At 47.1% G+C, this 25,443-nt stretch overlaps 3 protein-coding genes across 6 annotated transcripts in view; 1 reads left to right on the forward strand and 2 right to left on the reverse strand.

The window, feature by feature from the left end:
- Nucleotides 1-52: 52 nt before the first annotated feature.
- On the reverse strand, nucleotides 53-11,212 carry INCA1 (inhibitor of CDK, cyclin A1 interacting protein 1). Of its 4 annotated transcripts, none has more exons than XM_079132455.1 (8): nucleotides 10,471-11,212; nucleotides 8,271-8,348; nucleotides 6,589-6,676; nucleotides 2,234-2,347; nucleotides 1,974-2,013; nucleotides 1,519-1,712; nucleotides 932-1,070; nucleotides 53-719 (listed from the first exon to the last, which is right to left on the reverse strand). In XM_079132455.1, the coding sequence occupies exons 3-8, from the start codon at nucleotides 6,630-6,632 to the stop codon at nucleotides 576-578; spliced, it is 675 nt and encodes a 224-aa protein (XP_078988581.1). In that variant the 5' UTR covers nucleotides 6,633-6,676; nucleotides 8,271-8,348; nucleotides 10,471-11,212; the 3' UTR covers nucleotides 53-575. The 4 variants fall into 4 exon arrangements, with proteins under 4 accessions (XP_078988581.1, XP_078988578.1, XP_078988579.1 ...); XM_079132452.1 differs by lacking the exon at nucleotides 10,471-11,212 and adding an exon at nucleotides 9,999-10,443; XM_079132453.1 differs by lacking the exon at nucleotides 10,471-11,212 and adding an exon at nucleotides 9,999-10,443 and having other exon boundaries at nucleotides 8,271-8,352.
- The window catches only part of KIF1C (kinesin family member 1C), a 26,747-nt gene continuing 10,754 nt past the window's right edge, over nucleotides 9,451-25,443 (forward strand). The window contains exons 1-16 of the mRNA XM_079132425.1: nucleotides 9,451-9,621; nucleotides 11,261-11,380; nucleotides 11,616-11,748; nucleotides 12,169-12,245; nucleotides 12,770-12,949; nucleotides 13,580-13,645; nucleotides 14,008-14,186; nucleotides 14,270-14,381; nucleotides 14,826-14,903; nucleotides 15,064-15,129; nucleotides 15,219-15,294; nucleotides 15,830-15,908; nucleotides 16,107-16,252; nucleotides 17,462-17,631; nucleotides 17,784-17,863; nucleotides 17,981-18,056. Coding sequence (XP_078988551.1) covers nucleotides 11,643-11,748; nucleotides 12,169-12,245; nucleotides 12,770-12,949; nucleotides 13,580-13,645; nucleotides 14,008-14,186; nucleotides 14,270-14,381; nucleotides 14,826-14,903; nucleotides 15,064-15,129; nucleotides 15,219-15,294; nucleotides 15,830-15,908; nucleotides 16,107-16,252; nucleotides 17,462-17,631; nucleotides 17,784-17,863; nucleotides 17,981-18,056 — 1,491 coding nt within the window. The 5' untranslated portion in view covers nucleotides 9,451-9,621; nucleotides 11,261-11,380; nucleotides 11,616-11,642. The remainder of the gene's footprint in view (nucleotides 9,622-11,260; nucleotides 11,381-11,615; nucleotides 11,749-12,168; nucleotides 12,246-12,769; nucleotides 12,950-13,579; nucleotides 13,646-14,007; nucleotides 14,187-14,269; nucleotides 14,382-14,825; nucleotides 14,904-15,063; nucleotides 15,130-15,218; nucleotides 15,295-15,829; nucleotides 15,909-16,106; nucleotides 16,253-17,461; nucleotides 17,632-17,783; nucleotides 17,864-17,980; nucleotides 18,057-25,443) is intronic.
- On the reverse strand, nucleotides 20,384-23,091 carry LOC306656884 (ubiquitin-conjugating enzyme E2 D3-like). Its single transcript, XM_079132462.1, has one exon. It carries the CDS (start codon nucleotides 21,301-21,303, stop codon nucleotides 20,893-20,895), a length of 411 nt encoding a protein of 136 aa, XP_078988588.1. The 5' UTR covers nucleotides 21,304-23,091; the 3' UTR covers nucleotides 20,384-20,892.

Raw genomic sequence — 25,443 nt, forward strand, 5'->3', positions numbered from 1 at the left:
GCGTTGGGCGGAGGGACTGGGTTTCGGTGGCCCTTGACCAGGCCGAGGGACAGTTTGCTAGTCTGTTCGTAGCAAGTCCCTAAAGGGGCAGAGGCGCTGAGGGACTGGAAAACTGGGTCCAAAGACTGAAGCCCAGTCGACGTGACTCTTGGTCTTGGAGGACCCGGTGGGAGCTGGAACCAGAGGGGCTGGTGAGAAACTCTAGACGCAGGCAGGACTATTCCAGCAAGACTTCTTTATTTTGGGAACACGGGCTGACTTCATTTTTGAGAAGCTGAGGCTTCCTCATTAGCCTCTCCATCACTGCCTCGCAGAAAGACAACTCCAGGCTTCACTTGCTTGCTCTTTAATAACCAGAGAACACAAAGCCAGGGGAAGGCCTAAGGGAAAACCTGGCTTGAGTTCCTGTAGTTGAGATGGGAACCCAAGGGGGCTGTGAATGCCTTATCTGGAGGATGGGACCAACAGTTAGGAAAAGGAAATGCCTCTATACCAGCGATGGGGCGATTCTAATGATGGAACTATTCTTGAGTTCCTGAAGTTGCACCAGCATCTTGGACACAGATGGTTTCTCCTTACTCTTCAGACTCCAACTCCATGCCCCAGGAATTGTACACAGGGTTCCTTCTGGCTGTGACAGTGCTGTAGGGCATAGAGCTCAGCCATCTGGAGGCACAACCCCCATCCTGCCTCAGGGGACTCCAGGGAGACCAAAGCAGCTGGAAGTGAGAAGTTGAAAAAAAGAATGAAAGAATCTAACAACAGATCTCTTTGCAGATTTCCTAGGTCCCAAACCCAGACACCCACAATTCACCTACTTTATTTTTGTACCTCTTGTATATAGCTATCCAACCTGGCTTTTGCTGTTTCCTCATGCAGAACCAAGGATCCACATCACCCTTCACCTCCCCAAGTTCCTCTCTAGCCATACCTGGTCCCTGCCAGGAGTGACAAAATGGTCCTCTTCCAGATCAGGATATTCAATAGTGCTGGGGAATCCACAGCCCTCTTCATCAAGCACCAGAGGCTCAGATGCTGCCCCAGAGTGGCCCCACTGGGCCTTCTTCAGTCTGTGGAGACTTTAGGCTTAGGAGAGAGGTGCCTGGAGGCCAGGCTTCCTGCTCTCCACCCTTCACCTTTCTGTTCTTTCTGTTCTGAAGTACTTCCTGCTGGGACTCAAGGATGTTGGCACTGACCTCCAACTCACCATTGTCAATTTTCTACTCCCCCCCCATGCTGCAGTATTTTCAGTCTAGGGACCCAGAGGTGACTCTTGGCTCCCCCTAGTTCTATGGCATACTCTCTTGTCTTCTGTGATCCAGTGCCAACTCATTACAATTCAGGTGGCTAGTCCTCCATCCTTCAGTTCCCTCCTCCTTTCTACACTATAGAAATTGCTCCAAGTTTTTTCCCAAACAAGGTCCAATTCCCTGAAAGCATTCAACCCCTTTCTTAGCTCAAACTATCCTGCCCCAAACCCTACTTGGCTCCCAGAGCCCAGATTTCAGGCCTCTTTACTCATCCATGGTTCTCTGGCGTTTCCTCAGGTCCTCCAGGTGATAAGAGACAGCCCTTACCCGGGCTGGGATGCCCCCAGGTCCCTGCTTCATTCCTTCTGAAAGTGATCTTCTTCTCTTTCTTCTACAAAGCATCTCAGGGGGTGGGAGCCCCTCAAGAGGGTACAGGCCAGGCTGGGAGTAGCCAGTTGTTCTCTGTGCCAGAGAATGAAGAAAAGGAGCTAGAAGGCAGAACTGGGTCTCGGGGGGGACTTGGACTGAACTAGGGAATTAGGGGTCTTAGGAAGCTCAGTTCTTAGAAACATGATGCTTGATTCACAGAAAAGGAAAGTTTGGACCGTGAACTGGTAGTCAGTTGGGAAACACCAGAGGGGAGGGGTAAAAGAACAGCTGGGGACAGGAAGGCAATGAGTATAATTTTAACAGAGAAATATTGAAGGTCAGAGTTAGTCATACCAGCATGGGTGGAGTATACTGTTCTTCTGTCCAGGTGGGGCTGTGAAGCACAAAAATGGAGTAAGGTCAGAGGGGACACCTCCATCCATAGTGCTTCTCTGATGGCCTCTCCCAGCTACCTCTCTGACATTAGGAGCTACAACGCCCATCAGCCAGTGAGGAATTAATCTCCAGACTAAGGCTATAAGGATTTATGGTAGTTAAAAATTGTACAGGCTCACCTTCCCACCTTTAGTTGGTCACTGTTTTCTCCTACTCACCTGGGCCTTTGGCAAAGATTCTCCCAGAAGACATTTCCATAACGCTGGGATGTTGATGTGAGGCCCTGGGAAGGGAGGCTGTGAGGTGGAGATCGGCTGACCACTCTGGAACACCTGAGGTAAGGACAAGGTAAGCTCACATCTGGCTCTTACAGTATCTTCTCACTACAGGATTCAGGGACCCATCTTTCCATGGGACCATATAGCTGCCCAGGTTCCCTCAAATCATATCTTCTTTGTTTACTTAGCTGAGGAAGGTGGTGAAGTCTTTGAGTGGAGATTGGAACTGAGGTGAAGGAGGAGATGGGCTATATTCGGAACCTCAAATATCACTAAATCTCAAGCTTCTATACCTCATAGCCAAAGAAACCAGAGGAAGACCCTGGTTACTCAGGTGACTTGACAGGCAGGGTTTTTTTAGGTCAATGGAAGCCTCCAGGATAGAGAACCTCTCTATCCCTACTTTCTCTCCCCTGTCTCCAAAGGAATAATATCCTTGTAGATAGGGAGGGGTGTACAGAGCTGTTTAAGAATAGTGCTCTCAATCCACAGTGAGAAGAGTGAAGCAGGAGGCATCACAATACCAGACCTTAAATTATACTATAGAGCTATAGTAACAAAAACAGCATAGTGCTGGCACCAAAACAGACACATAAGCCAATGGTACAGAACAGAAAGTATAGAGACAAACCCACATAAATAATACTAGACAAAGGCGCTGTAAACATACATTGGAGAAAAGATAGCCTTTTCAATAAATGGTGCTGGGAAAACTGGAAATCCGTATGTAACAAAATGAAATTAGGGCGGGATTTGTGGCTCAGTGGTAGAGCACGTGTGATAGTGTTAGTGGTAGTGCCTAGCATGTGTGAGGCACTGGGTTTCTCAGCACCATGTAATAACAAATAAATAAAGGTTAAATTATTTTAAAAAACTGATTAAAAATAAAATTAGATCCTATCTCTCACCCTGCACAAAACTCAACTCAAAGTGGATCAAGGACCTAGGCATTAGATCCCAGACCCTGTACCTACTAGAAGACAAAATAGGCCCAAATCTCTATCATGTTAGCTTAGAATCCAAATTCCTCAAAAAGACTCCTAAAGCACAATAAGTAAAATCAAGAATCAATAAATAGATGGTATCAAACTAAAAAGTTTCTTTACAGCAAAGGAAACACTCAAGAACATGAAGAGAGCACCTACAGAATGGGAGAAAATCCTTGCTAGCTCACCAGAAGATACAGCATTAATCTCCAGGACAAGAACTCAAAAAAGCTAACACCAAAAAAATAAATAACCCAATCAATAAATGGGCAAAGGAACTGAACAGACACTTCACAAAAGAAGAAATTCATTTGGTCAGCAAATATATGAAAAAATGTTCAACATCACTAGTAATTAGAGAAATGCAAATTAAAACTCCACTGGGATTGGTACCAGTCAGAATGGTAATTATCAAAAATACAAGCAACAATAAATGTTGGCAAGGATGTGGGGAAAAAGGACCACTCATACATTGCTGTGGGATTGCAAATTGATGCAATCACTCTCAAAAGCAGTATGGGAATTCTGGAAAACTTGGACTGGAACCACCATTTGACAGAGTTATCCCTCTCCTTGGCATATACCCAAAGGACTTAAAATCATACTATAGTGAGGCAACCACATCAATGTTTATAGCAGCTCAATTCACAATAGCTAGGCTATGGAACCAACATAGGTGCTGTTCAACATATGAATGGACAAAGAAAATGTGGTATATACACAATGGAATATTACTCAGCCATAAAGAAGAATGAAATTATGATATTTGCCAGTAAATGGATGGATCTGGAGACTATCATGCCAAATGAAATAAGCCAATCCCAAAAAACCAAAGGCCAAATGTTCTCTCTGATGTGTGAATGCTGACTCACAATAGGTGGGGGTGAGGAGGAGTGGAGGTTCAAGGGATTGAACAGGGTGGAGTCAGGGGAAGGGAGAAGAGATGGAATGGGAAAGACAGTAGAATGAACTGGATATAACTTTCCTGTGTTCATAAGTACACAACCAGTGTAACTCTACATCATGCACAACCAGAAAAATGGGAAGTTATACTCTATGTATGTATGTCAAAATACATTCTACTGTCACATATAACTAAAAAGAACAAATAAAAAATGAAAAAAAAAAAAAAAAAAGAACAGTGCTCTCCAATTCCAAAGCCCCCAGACTGAATGATGACAGCCCTCCTGATCTTTAAGAAATGTAATGTCCTGCCAGGCATGGTGGTCCATGCCTGTAATCCCAGCAGCTCAAGAGGCTGAGGCAGGAGGATGGCAAGTTCAAAGCCAGATTCAGCAATTTAACAGAGGCCCTAAACAACTTAGCAAGACCCTATCTCAAAATAAAAAAAAAAGAATAAAAAAGACTGGGGCTATGACTCAGTGGTTAAGCACCCCTGGATCCAATACCTGGTACCAAAAAAAAAAGTAGTATAATGTCCTGTGACTTAGGCTAAGGTGGCCTTGATCTTTTGCATCTCCTTCTCTCCTTAGGTGATCTGACCCAGTCTCATGACTAAATACCATTAATGTGCTGATGACTCCAAATCATTTTTCCAACCCTGGTTCTCTGGTTTCCACTCAACATCACCCTATACCTCCAGCCTTTCCCGCCTTGCTAAAAGGCACTCCAAATGCCCTGTTGCTAGGACCAAAAACGTGGTATGCTTTGCCTTCCCTCACCCTCCAATCCTTTGGCAAGTGCTGAGTTCTAAATCTGAAATATACCTGAATTTGGCCACTCTCCACCATATCCATTCCCACCACCATATTCCAGATCATCTTCTCCTTTCCGGGCTATTGCTATAGTCTCTTCCTCTTCTCCCTGCTTCCATTTTCATCCCCCACAATCTATTCTGCACAGAGCAGTGAGAGTAATCTTTTAAAATATGATGTGAAATAATACAAGGTTTGAGATGTATTTAAAATAAACTGGGAAGGAGGGGGGTAAATGGGTATGAAAAGATTATTCTTAAAATAATTATTGAAGATAACTGAAAAGGGCACATCCAGTTCATGATCCATTTTCTGTGGTTCTATATTTGTTTGAAATTTTCCATAATAAAAAGCTGAAGGAAAAATACTCTGCTCATGTTACTCCCTTTCTTCATTCTGTGGTGCTGAGGATCGAACCCAGGGTCTCATGCATGCCAGGCAAGTACTCTACCACTGAGTCACATCCTCAGCCTTTGATTACTATTGCCTTCAAATTTTATTATTCAAATTCTATTCTATGGATTATAACATCCCAAATGATCTGGCCTCTCACTAGTGCCTCTCTGACCTTACTCTATCTACTCTTCCCTTGATCACTAAGTTTCAGTTACATTGGCTTGCTTCCTATTCCTAGAACACACCAAGCTTTTTTCCTTCTTGGGGCTTTTCTTTTCTTAACCTACTCCCCGGACTCAATTCCTCTCTAGACTAGCTCCCTGTTACTTTTCAGATCTCAATTCAAATTCACCTCCTTATCATTACCCTATCTAACCTTGTATCCTCCAAGACCTGCTATTTTCCTTTATATTCCACTTATGTTTTATTTTTTTCATGGTACTTATCACTAGCTGAAATTATATTTGTTTACATATTCTGTCTCCCCACCCTAGAATGTAAACTCTATGAGAGCAGTACCTATATGTAAGTGTTGAATCCCCAGACTACTGTAGTGTTTAAAAATTATCTGTTGAGCTGGGTTTGGTGGTGTATGCCTGTAATCCCAGTGACTTAGGAGGCTAAGGCAGGAGGATCAGAAGTTCGAGGCCAGCTTCAGCACTCCTGTGTCAAAAAGTGGAAAGGGGAAAGGGGGCTGGGTTTGTAACTCAGTGGTAAAGCTCTTAGTATGTCTTAGGCACTGGGTTCCATCCTTAGTACCACATAAAAATAAATAAATAAAATAAAGGTATAGTGTCTAACTACAACTAAAATATATTTAAAAAAATGTAATTCATTCTGAGGCACTGGATGCAATTCACAGCAATTCAAAAGGAAAAAAAGAATTCCAAGTGTGGTGATGCATGCCTGTAATATCAGCTACTTGAGAAGCCACTGCAAGAGAATTTGAGACCTGTCCAGAATTAAAAAAAAAAAAAAAAAAAAAAAAAGTAAAAAGGTATAGTTCAGTGGTACAGCACTCCTGGGTTCACTCCCCAGTATCACCAAAAATTATAAATAAATTAATGAACTATCCTTGAGCCCAGGCACAAAGCTGAGCTTCTTGTTCCTTCTTTCCTTATCCTCTCAGGAAGAACTCAGGCATGCAATCTTCCCTCCATCCCATTTTCATCCTCCTCACCCAGCAGGGAGGACTCACTTGGCAAAGGGAATGAGATTGTCTCCATCTTCCTGTGCCTGCATGACTGGACTAGGCTGGGTACCTGGACTAGGTCTCCTTCTTGGTGCTAGAGGATAATGGAAAATGAATCATTTACTCAGGGCTGTAGATCTAGAGACTGGAAAGAGAATGTGTGAATCCTGAAAACAGAGACTAAAAGGTATTTTTAAGGTTAGGGATGTAGCTCAGTGATAAGTGCTTGCTTAGCATGTATAAGCTCCTGGGTTCAATCCCCAGAGATGGAGGTGAGGTGGAGAAAAGATATTTCTAGGTCTGGACTATTAAATGAACTTATAGGCTGAAGATGGTAAGTACAGGAAAGGTAGATGTGGTAAAAGGGAAAAGAAATTTCTGAAGCTAAATATATAAAGTAAGTAAAATTTACAGATGGCAGTTAAGGGATTTGATAGGTAATATGGGATGATGCAGTGAAAAAGGATAAGTGGAGATTGGATAGGGCAGAGGCATTGGAATATGAGGCACAGAATTAGTGGTTAGGGGCACTTAAAGACATGACCAAATTTGAAGGATGGTAAATGAATCAGGTATGAATGGTAAGTGAAAGTGTGGACAGGGTAGTACACTGGTGACAGGGAAAGAGAGGCAGTTGAGAATGTCTTTGTGCAAAAAGGTGAACAGGGAGGTCAGTTGCACAGTGCCATATTTAGGGGCAGTCAAAGATGACTGGGGTTGTGGCTCAGTGTTAACGAGTGCACCTAGCACATGTGAGGCACTGGGTTCGATCCTCAGAACCACATAAAAATAAATAAATAAAACAAATAAATGAAGATATTATTTAAAAAAACAATAAACAACAACAACAACAAAACACTAAATGAGCCAGGCGTGGTGGTGCACACCTGCAATCCCAGTGGCTCGGCTTGGGAGGCTAAGACAGGAGGATTGTGAGTTCAAAGTCAGCCTTAGCAATGGTGAGGTGCTAAGCAATTCAGTGGGACCCTGTCTCTAAATAAAATACAAAATAGGGTTGGGGATGCGGCTCAGTGGTTGAGTGCCCCTGAGTTCAATCCCCAGTACCTCACAAAAAAAGAAAACACTAAATAAGGGCTGGGGTTGTGGCTCAGTGGTAGAGTGCTTGCCTAGCACATGTGAGGCACTGAGTGCAATCCTCAGCACCACATAAGAATAAATAAAACAAAGGTATTGTGTCCATCCACAACTAAAAAAATTTTTTAAAAAAATGAGCATTAGGAATATAGCTTAGTGGTAAAACTCTTGCCTAGCATGCAAGAGACACTGGGATCCATTCCCAGAACTTGGTGGGTAGGGATGGCGGTGGGGCATAGGGAGGAAACCTGGATGAGATAGGAAAGTGCATATAGGCTGCACACAAGACAAAAAAAGTCAATTGGGAACTCTTAGAGCTGAACAAGTATTTATCCAAGAGTAACTGGGTATGGGTCAAGAAAAGTTACTTGAGGTTAAAAAAATATATTTTAAGGGCAGAGGTGGCTGATAGGGATAGAGTGAAGGAGCAGGTGGGATCTAAATGGAATATCCTGGGACAGACCTAGTGGCAGCTGGGAGCTGAGGGGCATTCTGAGGGGTATTTAAACCTCAACAGTTGGGCTTCCGTGGGTGGCCTAAAAGGGACAAGATGGGGGCTTAAGGAAGTCAGACAACAGGGCAGTCGTACACACCTGTAATCCCAGGTACTTGGAAGGCTGAAGCAGGAAGATGTCAAGTTCAAAGGCCAACCTGGGCAATTTAGCCAGACCCTGTCTCAAAATAAAAAAAAAAAACAAAGGGCTGGGGATGTAGCTCTGTGGAAGAGCACCCCTGGGTTCAATCCCGAGTACCAGGGCAGGGGTGGGGGTGAGGGTGGGAGTAGGCAGACAGGAGCCTTGAACAGTTGACCCAGCGGTAGGCAAGGCCTTGGAGGGCAACCCAAGCCTGAGAGGGTGGATGAGGAACTGAGGAGTCAGTAGCCTAACAGTTGGGTAGTAGAGTAGCCACTACCTCCCTGGAAGTACGGTCCCAGGCCTGAGGAGCTACAGGGTCCCTAGGTAGGTGGACAGGGTCTTGGCTGAACCTTCGGGCACGGCTAAGCCAGAAGGCATAATCGTGGGACCTAAGAATCCCTCTGGACCTGACGTGGTGGGCCCATGCCTGAGGGGCAGCCTGGGCCCTGAAGTGGCCAGGCTGCCAGGAGAGGTTGTTTGCGTCTGGGAAGGTATCTGCAGCCACAGACGGCACCACCGCCTGAGGTGGCGTCTGGGAGGTCCCGGACAGCCAAACTTGAGGACCAGGAGAGAACAGCGATGGCTCTACCGACGCCGGCGCCGGCGCCCGTACTTGGCCACAGCACCTGAGGAAGATGAGCCGCGAATTCTAGAACTACAGGCAGAACTGAGAGGAAGGGAGACGCCGGGATCCAGGCCGAGGGAGGAGCCTACGCGCACCCCGCGCTTGGGGGCGGGGCCTCAACTGAGCCGCCTCCCGGGGGAGGAGCCTAACACGCGGTTCCGCCTCCCCGGCGCGCCCCTGTCCCTCCGGGCGCGCCTCCGAGGTGGCGACGTGCGCGGGTCCGGGGCCTGGGTTCCTTCTGCGGACAGCCTACACCTTTCCCGGCTCCTCAGGAGCCGGTAATTTCCAAAGTCTCAAAGTTCGGCTATCCCTTCTGTTAGTAATTCGGTTTTCAGGTCCCCGCCCGGAGGGCCCACAGTCCGGGAACATTGCCCCTTTAACAAGAGTAGACGGGTGGCTCCTGGCCTCTTCTCGGGACAGCGTGCGCGCGCCCGCCCGTCCCCTCCCGTCCCCCGCCCCTCGCGCCCTCCCCAGCTCGCGCTGCCCGGGCGGGCGCCGGCCGCTGGCGCCGCTACTGCTGCCGCCCCCGGGGCGCAAGTCCGCCGCCCGCCGCCCGGGGACCCGGCGAGGGGCGGGGGCAGCCCCGAACCGGCTCCCGATCTTCCCCGCTCCCGTCTCACGCTTCCCGGAAAGTTTGTCCCTTTGCACTCCGCCGAGCTGCTCCCGGAGCCCCGCAGCGACGAGGTGAGAGCTGGGGGTGGGGGGAAGGGAAGGGACGCCCGCGGAGGAATGTGCTGGGCTGGGGGGCGGGGAGCCGGGGTCCCGTTTGCACCGCCCGGCGGGCGCCGGCTGAACGCTAGAGCTGGGATCAAGTGCTGTTTGTCCCGCTGAGGCGCAGAGAGGTGCCAGGCCCCGGGTAGCCGTAGGTTAGCTGGACAGAAGGACGGAGTCTGTATGGTTGCTCCAAGAGGCCCGACGGGGGCCTGTTGGAGAACTGCGGGGTGGGCAAGGTGCAGGTGACCCGAGGCCCCCTTTCGGGTCATTCGGCCCCACCCCAGCCGCGGGCTCCTCCCTGTACCCCCTGTGCCCTTAAAGCTACACCGGCAGACCCTTGTACCTACTCCCTATTCCTTTACTCCGCTGTCACCTAGCCGTGCCATCCTATTCCCTGCTCTGTTAGCTGCAACGGCGTCACTCTCGCGTGTCTCCAGCAGTGTCCTTCCCTCCCTTGGTCAGGGTCTGAGGGGTCAGGGCTGTTCTTCCTGAGCCAGCGTTTGTGATTTCGGCTACTCCCTTCCTGTCCTGGGACAGACCAACCCCTCACCCCTCCCATGCTCTGCCCAGAATGGCTAGTGAGGTAAGACCCGGCAGAACAGAGGTTTGAGGTCCTTTGGGGCCACAGATTGGGGCCCGGCATCCTGGTCCCTTTCTATAATCCTCATCCTGCTGTCCGTGGGCGTGGGCTGCTCAGCCTCTCCTCCCAGGGTGTGGGCACTCGATCACCCACATTCCTGGGCTCCAGCCTGGCACCTTCCCCAGTGGATGCCATAGCATTAGCTCCAGGCTGGGGTTAGGATCAGCCTGCTTCTTTACCTTCTCTCCTCCTTCAAGGAGGTCCCCAGTGCCTTTCCCTCCAAAGACACAGGTATTCTTGGTCCTACAGCTGTGGATCCTTAGGGTTGGTATGATGGATACAGGATGACCCCACCCTCCCCTGCCCATTGTCCTGGATCCTGAGGAGGAAGTGCTGGGGGCTGGGCAAGGGGTTTCGGGCTCACAAGGCAGGTCCAGTGGAGCCCAGTCCCATTCTGTATCTCCAACCACTTGATTAGAAGTGGTGGGCTCTAGGTGGGCTCAAGGTCTCCCTTGCTGACTCTGTAGGGGATTATAGGTTGGGTTTTAAAATTGGAATTTTCTCTTCTCTCATCTCTCTTCTGGGCTTCCAATTCACCATCTCTGGGTTTGATGTTCCCTGTATCTCTTCCTTCCCTCTTCTCATTCTTTTCTCCATAGCATGACCTCTGTCTTGCCTTTGTTTTATTTCTCTGGTTTTCTTGGTGTCTATGACTTTATGTCCCTCCTCTCTCCCTTTCCGCCGTCCTCAGTGTCTCTGCTCATGTGTCCCTCTCTGAATTGCCCTCTGTCCAGCTCCTCTCTCTCTCTCTCTCCCCTCTATCTGAGCATTCAGTATGCTTGTGAGTGACTGAGGAATAAAAATATCACAGTCCCTGCCCTTGGATTCACATTGTATTCAGCTACTCCAGAGGGGCAGCTATCCTTACCTTTCCTAACATTTCCTCTACCCCTTGCCCTCTAAATGAAGAACCCCAGACAGACCTCTGAAGCCACTGGTGCCTCCTAACCACTCTTCCCCCACAACCAGGGTTTTCCCACAGCCCCTGCTGGTGAGACCAGGTCCCAAGTATAGGATGGGGCTTCCCCTACGAGGGCCCGTGGCAGCCAGAACTGATACAGCCCTCCTGGTCTGGGGCCACGACGCCAGGTAACTCTGGGGTTATGACCCAAGTCTCTACAAGCTGGGATAGGGCTGGGGAGAGAGACAGGAATACCTTTGGGAGCTCCACAAGACAGTGACATTTGGGAGGAAGGCCGGGGAACAGGAACTGGATCCTTAGGGGGCTGGGAAAGGGGAGTGGAGAAATGGTTTTGAGTAGAAACTGGGAGGCAATATCTGAGTCCTGCTAGTGGGTCTGATCAACCCTTTCTCTGTCCTCCAGCTGAGGAGGGCAAGAGTATCTGGAGCTATGGCTGGTGCCTCGGTGAAAGTGGCAGTGAGGGTTCGACCCTTCAATGCCCGTGAGACCAGCCAGGATGCCAAGTGTGTGGTCAGCATGCAGGGTAACACCACCTGTGAGTGAGTCCCAGGGGCCTTGCTGGGCACAAGTGGGGAAGGCCAGGCCCATCGTGTAGGCCAGTCCTGCTGGGCCGAACCAGGAGGAGGGCTGTGCAGGGCACAGAGCAGGTGCTCTGTTGTAAGGGCGGGGGTTGGGGCAGGCTGGCCTTTCCATGTTCCTGTCCCTGGGAGGGGGAATGTTGGCCCAGAGCCTTCCATTGCCCAATCCAGGGAAGCAGCTCAGAGGGGGCGGGTCTTAGGAAGCCAAAATTAGCTTTGGTGACTGAAGGGGGTGGGGAATGTTAAAGGGGAGAGATGAGCTAGGACAGAGTTGGGGAGTGGGATGCCTGGATCCCAGGGACTCTCATGGGAGTAGGCAGAGGCTGGGGACGATCTGACCTTGTATTTTCTTTCTTTGCCCTCTCCTGCCTCCTCAGCCATCATCAATCCCAAACACAGCAAGGATGCCCCCAAAAGTTTCACCTTTGACTACTCCTACTGGTCGCACACTTCGGTGAGATTGCTAGGCCAAGGGAAGAGCTCAGCTGTGGGGGTGACAGGGGGCTTAGGTTCTGGGAGGGGCTGTTGCTGGAAACAGGGCCACCAGGAGATTGGTTGGGACTGGTTTGGGAAGAGGAGGACCCCTGGGTGGGGGTGGGTAGGACCCTTCGGTTATGATTGGGACCAGAAGGGGGAGGTAGAATCTCTTGGAATAATTAGGACCAATAGGGGCTGGATAGTATCTTTAGGATTAATTAGAGTGAAGATGGGGCTAGTGCACACAGGACCTTTGAGCGATATTTAGTGATAAGAGCAACACTGGGGGCTTGGAGTTGTGGCTCAGTGGTAGAGCACTTGCCTGGCACGTGTGAGGCCTTGGGTTCGATACTCAACATCACATATAAATAAGTGAATAAAACAAAAAAATCCATTGACTACTAAAAAAAAAGTTATAAAAGCAAGGCTCTTGGGCCACAGGCACAAAGGATAAAGTCATTCAGTGCTTCTACTGTCTTTCTCTGGTCCCCTTTCACATAGGCCGAGGACCCCCAGTTTGCATCTCAGCAGCAAGTGTATCGGGATATTGGGGAAGAGATGCTGCTCCACGCCTTTGAAGGCTACAACGTGTGCATCTTTGCCTATGGACAGACTGGGGCTGGGAAGTCCTACACCATGATGGGGCGTCAGGAGCCAGGGCAGCAGGGCATAGTGCCTCAGGTACATGCCTGGACCCTGGCTGGGCATTCAGGGCAGAAGCATCTTCAGCTGCCCTGCAGGGGAGGAAGGACAGGGGTCTAAAGATTATGCATCAGAGATCTGGCTTTCTGAAGCTCTTAGTGATAGGGAATGTAATGGGGCAACTTGGACACCCAGGGCCCTTTAGGGAAGGGGCCTTTTTCTCCCACCAGAGACAACGAGGCTGTATGATAAGAATCAAGGCACTAGTGTCAGAGCCTTGGGTTTGGATTTTACCACTTACTATTGTTTTACTTTGTTTCATAACTATCTGTGAACATAATTCCCCTCTGGGCTTCTATACTATAGACAAGGTATTAAATATAGAAAGATCTAGTTGTGGGTAACTGGGAGTTGGCCGTAATTCTCCCTGGCCATGTGACTTTGCACACAGACTCAGGAGCAGGACTACTGGGTTTGTGTCCTGGCTCACTGAATACTAGCCTGTGACCTCTCAAAAGGTTGTTTACCCATCTGTAAAATGGGAATGATCCTGCCCTCAGGGCTGTAGAGTTAAAAGGGGACACCTGGGGCAAGACCTGGCCTAGGGCTGGGCACTGCAGGTATGTTATGAACAGGTGCTTCTCTGTGGTTCTTTGTGTGCCCCTCCAGCTTTGTGAGGACCTCTTCTCTCGTGTTAGTGAGAACCAGAGCTCTCAGCTCTCCTATTCTGTGGAGGTAAGCCCATGTCTTGGTGGGAGGCAGGGAAGGGGCATGCTGCCTCTGGGCAGGAAGGCAGAAGAACAGAGTATTTAATACTGAGGGCATCTCTGCAGTCACCCTGGGATCTAATTCTGGCTCTGCTGGTTATTAACTGTACCTTTGAGCAGTGATTTCAGCCTTTAGCTCCTGAGTGTGTTTGTGTGTGAAATGCTAATGATTGGACTCACCTGGGGTTGGTGGGAAGATCAGTGAGCTAGCATATGCAGAATTTTACCTGTCTGGTATACCAGAGGTGCAATTGCTTATATCCTGTGCTGTGTTAGATTTCGCTGGCAGTGTCTCTGCCGGCTTCCTCCTTATGTGTGTCTCCCACTCAGGTGAGCTATATGGAGATTTATTGTGAGCGGGTACGTGACCTCTTGAATCCCAAGAGTCGGGGCTCTCTCCGAGTCCGGGAGCATCCCATCCTGGGTCCCTACGTGCAGGACCTGTCTAAATTGGCTGTGACCTCCTATGCAGATATTGCTGACCTCATGGACTGTGGAAATAAGGCGCGGTGAGGCAGGCTGACGGAGGGAAAGGGAGCCAGAGTTGGAAAGGTGAGGGGCAGGACCTGTGATTACTCCTTTTATCCCCTAGGACTGTGGCTGCCACCAACATGAATGAGACCAGTAGCCGTTCCCATGCTGTTTTCACCATTGTCTTCACACAGCGCAGCCATGACCAGCTCACTGGGCTGGACTCAGAGAAGGTGGGGACCCCTCCCACCCCCGACAATGGTGACAGTGATATAATGGAAAGGGCCTGGGCCTTCCCTCCTCAAGCATGCTGAATTGTGCCTCCCTGGGACTTCCACAGCCCTCTCTACCATCCCACCAGAATCAGATCAGTGCATCACAATCTCTTGTTTGCTTATTTTTCCTTATTAGACTTCTCAGGGCAGGGCTGTGATCCCACTGTGTCCCTTGTCCTGGTACACAGTGAGCCTATAGAGACTTGTAAGTGAATAAGTAAACAAATCAATGAGTAACCAGCTCCTCATTGTTGTCTTCCTGTATTCTATTTTCTCCTATCCTTTTCCTTTACTTCCCTCCTGGCTTTCTCCAGCCCTTGCTAATTACCCAAACTCCCTTGATTTGCTTTCCTTATCCACCATCCACCCTAGTCACCTCCTGCCTCTTTCCTCTGACCCCAGGTCAGTAAGATCAGTTTAGTGGACCTTGCTGGGAGTGAGCGGGCTGACTCCTCAGGGGCCCGGGGCATGCGCCTGAAGGTAAGGTACTTCAGAAGGATGGATGGGGTCAGTTTGGGGGGCCATGTAGAGGGGAGCTTGCAGATTGTAACCTAGGACTCTCACCAGGGATTGGGAGAAAGGGAAATAGATTGTAATAAGAGAGCAAGTTCTCATCCCCACGTTCCTCCTCCTTTTCCAGGAAGGTGCCAACATCAATAAGTCATTGACTACTCTAGGGAAGGTGATTTCAGCCCTTGCAGATTTGGTGAGACCTGGGGTTGGAAAGAGAAGGGGATCAGGAGAGGGGCATAGGGAGTGGCCCACTCTGACTGCTTTCTCCCTCCCATCCTCCAGCAATCAAAGAAGCGGAAGTCAGATTTTATCCCTTATCGAGATTCTGTGCTCACCTGGCTACTCAAGGAGAATTTGGGTGAGGGGCTCCTCTTCTCTTAACTCTACTACTATTCCCATGAACCCCTTTGATATAGCTTAACAAATTCTCTTGCCACCCCTAGAATCCCACATCCAGTCAGTATTGTCCTACTTTCTCCCCTCTGACCTAGGGAATATACTTTTTTTTTGGGGGGGGGGGGGGTGCTGGGGATTGAACCCAGGGCCTTGTGCTTATAAGGCAAGCACTCTACTGACTGAGCTATCTCCCCAACTCCGGGAATATACTTTGAAGGCTGCACCTTCCCTGTCAAGTCAAGGGCCTCACTGACCCCACACCCACTGCTGACTTCAGTCCCCTCCCATGGTCCTATGAGAGTCCCACAGACATCCGATGTTTCCCTGACCTCACCTCACAACCACCAGATGTCATGGTTGGCTCCACAACTCTTAGTTTCATTTTACCTCAGACAGTGACTCCGTCAGACCCCTGTAGGCACTGAGGATCCCTGACCCAGTCTGATTTTTCTCAGGACCTGGCTCAGTTAAAGCTTCTCTGTTCTCTCCATTCATAGGTGGGAACTCACGCACAGCAATGATTGCAGCCCTGAGTCCCGCTGACGTCAATTATGAGGAGACTCTCAGTACCCTCAGGTGGGGTTTCTGGTTCTGACAAGGGTGGGGCAGTGTACAAAAAAGCAACAGTACCTCAGAGGCTGGTCACCCATGAAGGAGGAGGAACTCTTAGCCTTACCAAAATATCTTGAGGCCTGGGAGAGCAGGGAACAGGCTGCCTAGCTGGGGTCCCCTGTATGGGCCTTCACCATTCTTGATCCTCTGTCCTTGCCCCAGGTATGCTGACCGCACCAAGCAAATCCGCTGCAATGCTGTCATTAATGAGGACCCTAATGCCCGGCTGATCCGAGAGCTGCAAGAGGAGGTGGCCCGGCTGCGGGAACTGCTGATGGCACAGGGGCTCTCAGCCTCTGTTCTGGGAGGTAGGTGCTTCAAGCAAAGAGCAGCTCAGTGATGCTTTCTGGCCCACCCTTTCCCTCCACCCACCATGAAGCCCTTTGCAAATTCAATGATGTCAACACAGATATAGAGAGGCACATATTTCTTTCAGCGTTACAGAACTGGAGGGGACTAATTCTCCAGAGGAGAGTCAGGATTTGGAGGAACTTTGGCAGGCTTCTGAAACTAATAAAAGGTTCAAGAATAATGGCCAATTCTGAGTTTATGGTTCATACAGTAGATTATTAGGAAGAATCTTTTGAGTGCCTGCCTTGACGGAAGTTCTTGTTAAATATCATGGTTTTAGTTGATCATAAACTTAACAGTCATTGATAGAATGGAATCTAAAATCAGTGGTTAGCTTCACTGATAAGAAATAGCATCCATATGGGGTATGGTGGCATGGGTGTATAATCCCAGCTCCTGGGGAGGCAAAGGCAGGAGGATTGCAAGTTCAAGGCCAGCCTGCGCAACTTAGTGAGACCCTGTCTCAAATAAAAAACAAAAAGTGCTAGGGATGTACCTCTGTGAAAGAATGGGTTCAATCTCAGTATCAGAAAAAGAAAAGAAAAGCATCTGTGTTACAGAAAGTTAATCCATGTTGACTGGATCAAATATGGACCCTGCATTCAGTCTTAGGGTCCATCCCACTGAGGATCGTCAGGGTGCTGAGAGAGCAACAATGGGGTTATAAGGGCATTCTTGCGAAAAGAGGATGATGTAGACATGATGTTCACCTTCAGCATTTGATGGGTTATTTCCCAGAAGGAAAAAAACAGCACTCTTACTCTAGATGGCAAAACTAGAAACAGTAAACACACATGACATGCTGAGAACTTTCTGACCATGCAGGTCATCAACAATGGAAAGAAATGGCTACCTCATTCAGTAATGAGCTCTCCATCCATGGGGTAGAAGCAGAGATCGGGTGCTTATTTGTCAAGGCTACTTAGGAGAACTCCCTGCCTGATGGGAAGTTTCCCAGATAACTTATGAAGTCCTTTCTGAAACTCATGGCCTTTTATAGTCTCTAATCAGTTCAATCTCTATTTAATCACATTTCTTTTCTTTTTTGTTTTTTTGAGACAGTGTTTCACAATGTTGCCCAGGCTAATCTCAAATTCCTGGCCTCTCCTCCCAGGTAGCTGGGGCTATAGGCCTTAGCCTTGTTCTTTTACCTTTCTCCCTCACAGGCCTAAAAATGGAAGAGGGGAGTCCTGGAGGTGCTCTGCCAGCTGTATCATCTCCTCCTCCACCAGCTTCACCCTCATCTCCTCCTTCACATAATGGGGAGCTGGAGCCCTCTTTTTCTCCCAATACTGAGCCCCAGATTGGGCCTGAGGAGGCCATGGAGAGGCTGCAGGTGGGAAGCAAGAGCTGGCAAGGGATGGGAGTCTGGGAGCTGCTGGAAATTTAACTTCCTGAAGAGGAAGGAGGAATTCCATGAATACCATGGTCCTCATGGTAAGTATTTGTCCTCACTGCCCTGATCCTTGCCCACCTTTGTGTCTTTAGGAGACAGAGAAGATTATTGCTGAGCTGAATGAGACATGGGAGGAAAAGCTGCGAAAGACAGAGGCCTTGAGGATGGAGAGGTGTGAGGGGCTGGGGCTGGCAGCAGCAGCGGTGGGCTAGGGGAGGTGGTTAGGCCCTGTAGGGAAGGTCCTAGCTAGTGAGGATAAGACTGACATTTGCCTCTCCTTTACCCACAGAGAAGCGTTGCTGGCTGAGATGGGGGTGGCCGTCCGGGAGGATGGGGGAACTGTGGGCGTCTTCTCTCCAAAGAAGGTGCGTGAGGGCTTGGGTGAGGAGGCCTAGGCAACTCTGGATGCCAAGAGAAAAGGGTTGGGGTGGCATGATCGGAGTTGTAATGATTTGTCCCTTAGAAATCTCTAACTTGTCCTTTCATCATCTGTGTCTCCTCTCCTTCCACCACCTGTCCGTGCCTTCTCTCTCATCCACTGGACGGTCACTTAGAGTCTAATGCTTAGTAAGTGCCCTGGCCAAGCATTCAGGCCACAGAGGGATGACAGGGTTCTTACCCTCAAGGGATTGCAAGAGCTACTTAGAATCTAGGTCTTCACATGTGTATTTCTGAATTCATGGGGTCATGAGAAATTGCAGTTACCTTGGGAGAGAGGGAGAGGAACTGGGAAACTGGAGGTTTCCAACGTGCTTCCAACTCAGAAAAATTACACTTTTTGAGAGTATAGCTTGGGAAAACAAGACTAAGGCAGGGAGAGGAAGAGTGAGCACTATTCTGTAGGACAGTGATTGTCAGTGCAGCAGACTTGGTTTATAGGTGGAGGCATCAGTGTGGCCTGAAGATACAGCAGATAGATCCCTGGAGAAGCTGTTTTGGAAAGTGGAGCCTGAAAGATGGTCAGGACTTGGGGTGGGGATAGGAAGGAATAGAGACAATGTGAGGCTAAGCAAACTTAGGGTACATGTTGGACTGGGTGGGACCTGCAGGCATCTGACATGTGCCTGCCAAGTTGTAGGTACTCTGCTCAGAGGAAGGAGGAAGCAGGATAAGAGTGGTTGGGCTCCATTGGGAGCAGAAATGGTATTCAAAATAGTTAACCGGGCTGGGGAGATAGCTCAGTTGGCAGAGTGCTTGCCTGTCAAGCACTAGGCCCTGGGTTTGATTCCCAGCACTGCAAAAAAAAAATAGCCATCTGGCACTGGGACCGAACAATCAGAAAGGATGTTGGCCATGGCACAGCCCTACTGGTGCGTACCAATAAAGGGGTGATGCAAAGGCCAGTTTGAGCAGAGCAGGAACTTCCAGTCCCACCAGGGAACTAGCCCAGCCTGTCTGGTCCATGGTGCAAAGCATACTAAGATTAGACTGTAAGTTCAGACACACTGTTACTGGCCAGACACTGTCACTGAGATTCTGTCAGGAAGAGGTGGTGGATTAGTGGAAAGAGTGCTCACTTTATTTTGTAAGGTCATGTTCTTCTAGAAAACTGAGCAAACAGGGATCGTTGAACTATTGTTCTGAAAAGAGAAGAGGAGTTTGCCTTATCTGGCCCAATTTGCAGGAAGGGAGTGAGAGAACTGTAGGTGGATAATTAAGGGTGGCAGACCAGGCTGAGAGGTCTGGTTCAGAGCTAGGTACCCAGGACTTTGTAGTCCTTCTGAGGGAGTCAGACGCTGGGGACCCAGTGACATCTTGGGCATGGTGGCTGCAGATGGTTCTCAGTGTGGCTTCCATCCATCTTTAGTGCCTATATGTGGGGCACTTCACCCATTTGCAGGGATGGAGAATAGGCAAAGGAGTGGGGAAACTGAAGAGGAGGATATTTCTTCCCTAGAGAGTTCAACATTGCTTAGAGATGCCATCTACTATAGCCCTGAGACCAAAACTGGGAGTTCTTGTTTGTTGGTTTTTTGGGGATTTAACCCAGGGGCACTTTACCACTGAACTACATTCACAGCCCTTTCTTATTTATTTATTTTTTAATTTTAATTTTAATTTTTTATTGTTTTTCTTTCTTATTTTTAATTTTGAGATAGGGTCCCACTAAGTTGCTTCAGGCTTCACTATTTTGCAGAGGCTGACCTAGAACTTGCAGTCCTTCTGCCTCAGCCTCCCAAGTCAAATCCCTGGAATGACAGGCATGTGCCACTGCACTTGGCTTCTTGTTTGTTTTTAATTGTTTTGGTAAAGAAAATATTCAAAGTACTAAGAGGTTTATGTGTGAAAAGTAAGTCCTTTCTACCCTCAAGTGCCCCTCCCAAAAGCAACCTCCATTATCAGTTCCTAACAATTTTTTAGAAGTAATCTGTGCATGTGCAGTCATGTGTTATATATAATTATACGCATGTACACACACTGCCTCTCCTTTTAATAGTGGTGGTTGCATACCTTATTTTTTTATTTTAAAGGTTACTTTGCTTTTTTTCATGGTGTCAGACTATTCTGTCTTATAGATGTAATATAATTTAGCCAACTTCCTGCTTATGGACATTTTGTTTTTTCCCATTCTTTGTTACTCCAAACAATGCTACAATGAATGATTTTATAAAGAGGTGTTGTCTGTCTAAATGAATTCTTAGAAGTGAAGATTTGGTACTTGTGGCATGTCTGAGGTCCTGGGTTCAAGTGCCCTTTGAAGATTATAACCATGCCAGTTTATACTCCTAAGAACAACAGAGGGCTGTTTTTCCTCCCTGCTACATTTTTATTTTTTATTTTTATTTTAGTTTTTTGGTACTAGGAATTGAGCCCAGGGTCATTCTACTACTACATTCCCAACCCTTTTTATTTTTAATTTTGAGATAGGGTCTCTGTATTCACCCAGACTGGCCTTTGGAATACTCCTACTTCAGCCTCCTGAGTAGCTAGGATTATAAATGTGCACCACCTGCTGGCTCCCTTAACCTTTTTTTTTTTTTAGTGTGGTGCTGAGGATTGAACCCAGAGCCTTGTGCTTGCGAGACAAGCACTCTACCAACTGAGCTATATCCCCAGCCTACCTTTTTTTATTTTTTTTTTAATTAAAAAAATTTTTTTAGTTGTAGATGGACACAATACATTTATTTTTAAAAATTTTTTTAACAGTAATTTAAAGTTTATTCCAGCTATAATGCTGGTTATTCTGACTTTAAGGTAGCATCACATGGCATACTTCTGAGTCCATTCCCGAGATATTCTGTTGTACTTATCTCTGTCTGTTTTATAGATCTGTGCAATCTCTGGCACTGAAGGGTCATCTGGGTTTGGATCACATAGCAGTGAACAAATGGATAAAAGAACTTTAGAAATAATTAAAGCAGGAGACCATTGTGATCTTAGAATCTCGAGACAAATGCTGGCATTACTGTTAATATTTGGATGATAAATTCTTGTTGTAAATGCAACCTTAGGTGGTTTGTAGGGTAGTCTGTAGGAAAATGAATTGTCATTAGGTCCCATAATTGTGGCTTGCCAATGAAACATATCATCCCCACCTGGACCTGCAGAACATTGTGCTGAAGGGTCACAGGCCAAATCACTAAGTTCTTCATTAATCCGTTTCAGTGCCATAGTCTGTGCTTTTCGTCTGGCTCCTTACTATCTTGGTGTGTGCTCAAAGTTCCGGCCAAAACTCTTGATTTTCCGGGCGGCGGGGAAGGATTGTCTCTTCGTCTCACACTGGCTGTGCCAAACACAGGTGCAGAGGGACCTGCCCTCCCCCAAGCTGTGGCCTCGGCCTCCTCCCTGTGTGGCAGCTGGTGCCTCCCCGGCCCTACCGGGCTCACGCGCAGGACACACCAATACCTTTATTTTTTTAAAAAATATTTTTATTTGTAGATCGGGCACAATACCTTTATTTTTATTTATTTATTTTTATGTGGTGCTTAGGATTAAACCCGATGTTTCACACATACTAGGCAAGTGCTTTTTTTTTTTTTTTGGTGTGTACTGGGATTTAACCCGAGTGCTTTATCACAGAGCCACATCCCCAGCTCTTTTTATTTTGAGACAGGGTCTACTAAGTTGCTTAGGGTCTTTCTAAGTTGCTGAGTCAGGCTTTGAACTTGCTATCCTCCTGCCTCACCCTCCTAAGTTGTTGTGCCATCATCATCAGACTTTTTGATCTTTGCCAGTGTGATTAGTAAAGTGGTGTTTTGGAGTAGTTCACATTTTCATTTTTCTCAAAGAGGTGAAGATGAACATATTCTCATTTGTTACTGTGGTGCCAGAGGTCAAATGCTAGGCAAGTACTTCACCACTGAGTTACACCCCCAGCCCCTTCTCATATGTTTAAAAGGCACATGTTTCAGTGGGAGAGCTGTTAGATTGCGGAAATAGGTTTGGTGGGGGTAGCTCCAATCTTGTGATGGAAGAGTAGAGAATTGGGTCCTAGGGGAAAAGCTACAGTTTGTATTGGAGAGGGCCAGGACCCTTTCCTTAGGCCATCAGGTCTAAGAATTTCTTCTCTTTCTTTCTTTCTTTTTTTTTTTTTTTCTTATATATATTTTAGATGTTGATAGACCTTTATTTTATTCACTTACTTATATGGGGTGCTGAGGATCAAACCCAGTACCTCACACATGCTAGGCAAGCACTCTACCACTGAGCCACAACCCAAGCTCAAGAATTTCTTTTTAAAATCAGTGATTTTTTTTAACCTAGCTCAGAGCTTCCTTCTCAGAGGCCACAGCTGGTGGGGAGGAGAGGACCAGACTCAGTTCTCCACACCCAGCTTGGGCCTGATTGGATTTCTGCTTGACATTCTAGGCTCCCAGATAAGGTTTCATTGTAACAAAGAGTTCCAGGGCTGAATAGAAATTGAAAAGCACTGCCCCAAATCATGTTGCCTCTCCCCAGGGATAGATTACTTTCTGCTTCCAGATCCCATCACTGTCTGCCAGTCCCAGAGCAAGCCTGACATTGCAGTATAGGGAGGGCATGGGAGTGTCCCTTGGGCAAGGTATGGCAGCAGCAATCTTGGGGTCCCTGAGGAGGGGCAGACATGGATACCCATCATATCAATCATGGACACAGCCCCGGGCTCCCACCAGGGTGCGAGGTGAGTTCCAAAGAAATCTAGGGCTTCCATTCCTGGCTGTTTTGCCTCTATACATCATGCTTTTCTGCCTCCATGCTTTCATTAGATTGTTCTCCCATGGAACATTCTTCCTTCTGCATGTCTGGGCCCACCTCAACCTCAGACTAGATCCCATGTTGCCTTTTCAATGAAGTGCTCTAATCCCCCTGAGCTCCTATAGTTCTACACTTCATTCCTCTTTGCATGGAAGTCCCTTCCAGAATATGGGGGCACTTCCTTCCCTGGGAAGGAAGGAAGGGAGGGAGGGAGGGAGGAAGGAAGGAAGGAAGGAAGGAAGAAGCAAGGAAGGAAGAAAGGAACGAACTAAGTGAGGTCATGATGTCAAGAAACTCTTCTATAAGGCATCCATTTTTTCCCACTTGTAATGAGTGGTGTTTCCACACCAAGTCCTACCTCCCCAAGTTGACTGATTTCCTTACTGACAGGACAGCAGAGTGAGTGAGTGAGTCATTTGTGTCCCCATCCTGTATCTCACTGAGGTGAGGTTGAAAACCTATAGTGAAGTCTCGTAGATTGGAGGCAAGGGATCTTGTATTGGGTTGGAAGACCTAGAAAAGCTTCATGGATAAAGTGGCATTTGCAACAGACTGGGAGGAGCACAATGGAAGTGAATGATTTTGATAGACGAGGGTTGCGGTAAGTGGAGAGGAGGAAGGCAGTTCCAGTGCAGGAACTCAAGCAGGGCTCAAGTCAGGAGGGCATGAGGCACCAGCAGGAGAGGTCTTGGTAGAAAATCAGTGATATAGCCCCAGTGTGGTATAGGCAGGAAGCTGGGAGACCCATTGAGAGGGTGCAGAGTGAGGCAGATCTGAGGCAGGATTGTACCAGAGTGGAAAGTTATAGACTGAGGCAGCAGCCATAGAGAATAGGACTTTTGGCATGCAACCAGTGGCAGAGTAGGTATGGAGGGAACAAAGCATGTGTACTACCCAGAGTTTCATGCCTGGCAAGGGTGAAGGTATCATAAACAAATCAGGAAAAGGTGTTTTGCAGGAGGGGAATGGACTGGATTTTCAGCATAATGATCAGCTAGGTATTTGGGATGTGTTTAGTCAGGGACGCCTTGGGCAGGAACAGCACTAAGCAGTGCTGTTACCGTGGTGAGTGACCCTGACCTAAGGTGAGCAGGGACAGGGAGGGGTGGTGGCTGGGGAAGTTGGAGACTCTGCCGTGAGAAATGGATTTGTTTTGTTTTTAAATTGATGTGTTCTATTTATTTATTTATTTATTTAGTTAGTTAGTTAGTTAGTTAGTTACTGGTACTGCGGATGAAATCCAGGGTCTTACCACGTGTTAGGCAAGTGCTCTACCACTGAGTTATACACTCAGCCTAACAATTTTTATTTTTAAGTTATAATTATAAAAGTAATCTATGAACTGGACACAGTGGCACCACCTGTATTCCCAGTGGCTAGGGAGGCTGAGACAGGATTGCGAGTTCAAAGCCAGCCTCAGCAAAAGTGAAGTACTAAGCAACTCAGTGAGACCCTGTCTCTAAATAAATACAAAATAGGGCTGGGGATGTGGCTCAGTGGTGGAGTTCAGTCCCTGGTACCTGCCCTCAAAAAAGTAATATAATCTATGCTCACAAGACATTTGATATGTAATAAAGGGTGGAACATACCAGTTTCCTCACCCAGTTTCTTCTCATACTCTGTAGAAGTTGCAAGATAGATTTTTTTTTTCACAATTTAGAGATTTATTTTTCTCCAAATTATCAAAGTAATTAAATGTAATTTCATTACATTGTTGTCGATTACATTAATATAACTACTAGTTTATGATTGTGTTCTGTTTCTTGTGGATGACTAAAGAATAATATAGCATACACAATGATTGACCTCAGAATAAATGTTGATAATTAAGCAGGGTATATAAATTAAGTCATAAAGCTATTTCCAAAATTCTGTACCAACATGTAAAACTATGATGACAGATTTTAAAACCACGTCTAAAGTAAACAACCTGCTGTTTTCAAAATTTAATTCACTGTAACTCATTTGTAATTTCTATCCCATGCATATGCAACATACAAATACTTAATTAAGTAATGGTCCTGATTGAAGAGTTAAACTGTTTTGAATATCAAGAAACCATCAAAGTCAAATGAACAAATCAGGTGCTTCAAATATCAAAGTGATATGCTTCTTTACAAAATGTTCAGAATAAACATTTTGTTTGCACAAAATTATTTCTGAATATTTCTCCTATAGTAAAAAATTCTGTTGGCTAAAGGAGGTAGCACGTTATTCCCGTAGTAGATATTGCTGATGATTTTCTCACCAGAATTGACTTTCCCTTAACCCATTCTAATGTACTTCAACTTTAATGTGAGGTCTTTAAGGGTCCAGAAAAATTTATCATAGACTGGAACTTCTGTAGTCACTTAGATCCCATTGAAAGTTTCAGTGTTGAGCATGATATCTAACTGAAAATATTGAATCTCAGAATCTTTGTAGTGAGTGCAAAAAGAAAAGCAGAGAAAACACATACATTTCTGAACACTATGGCATGCATTAACCAAAACCAAACTTACCCACATAAGGTTTTTTCCCATCCTTTCACCTTTAGTTTGTGGATGTCTTTTTCTATGAGATGACTCTCTTGCAGGC

The sequence above is a fragment of the Sciurus vulgaris genome (assembly GCF_902686455.1).
Source record: "Sciurus vulgaris genome assembly, chromosome: 3".
In the NCBI taxonomy this organism is placed as follows: Eukaryota; Metazoa; Chordata; class Mammalia; order Rodentia; family Sciuridae; genus Sciurus; species Sciurus vulgaris.

Coding starts and splice junctions, on each gene's coding strand:
- INCA1 (XM_079132455.1), bottom strand. CDS start 6,632: ATGCAGGCACAGGAAGATGGAGACAATCTCATTCCCTTTGCCAA. Junction 1,071..1,518: donor CGCCAGAGAACCATGGATGA/GTAAAGAGGCCT, acceptor AAGTCTCCACAG/ACTGAAGAAGGCCCAGTGGG. Junction 720..931: donor TCACTCCTGGCAGGGACCAG/GTATGGCTAGAG, acceptor TCTCACTTCCAG/CTGCTTTGGTCTCCCTGGAG.
- LOC306656884 (XM_079132462.1), bottom strand. CDS start 21,303: ATGGCACTGAAACGGATTAATGAAGAACTTAGTGATTTGGCCTGTGAC.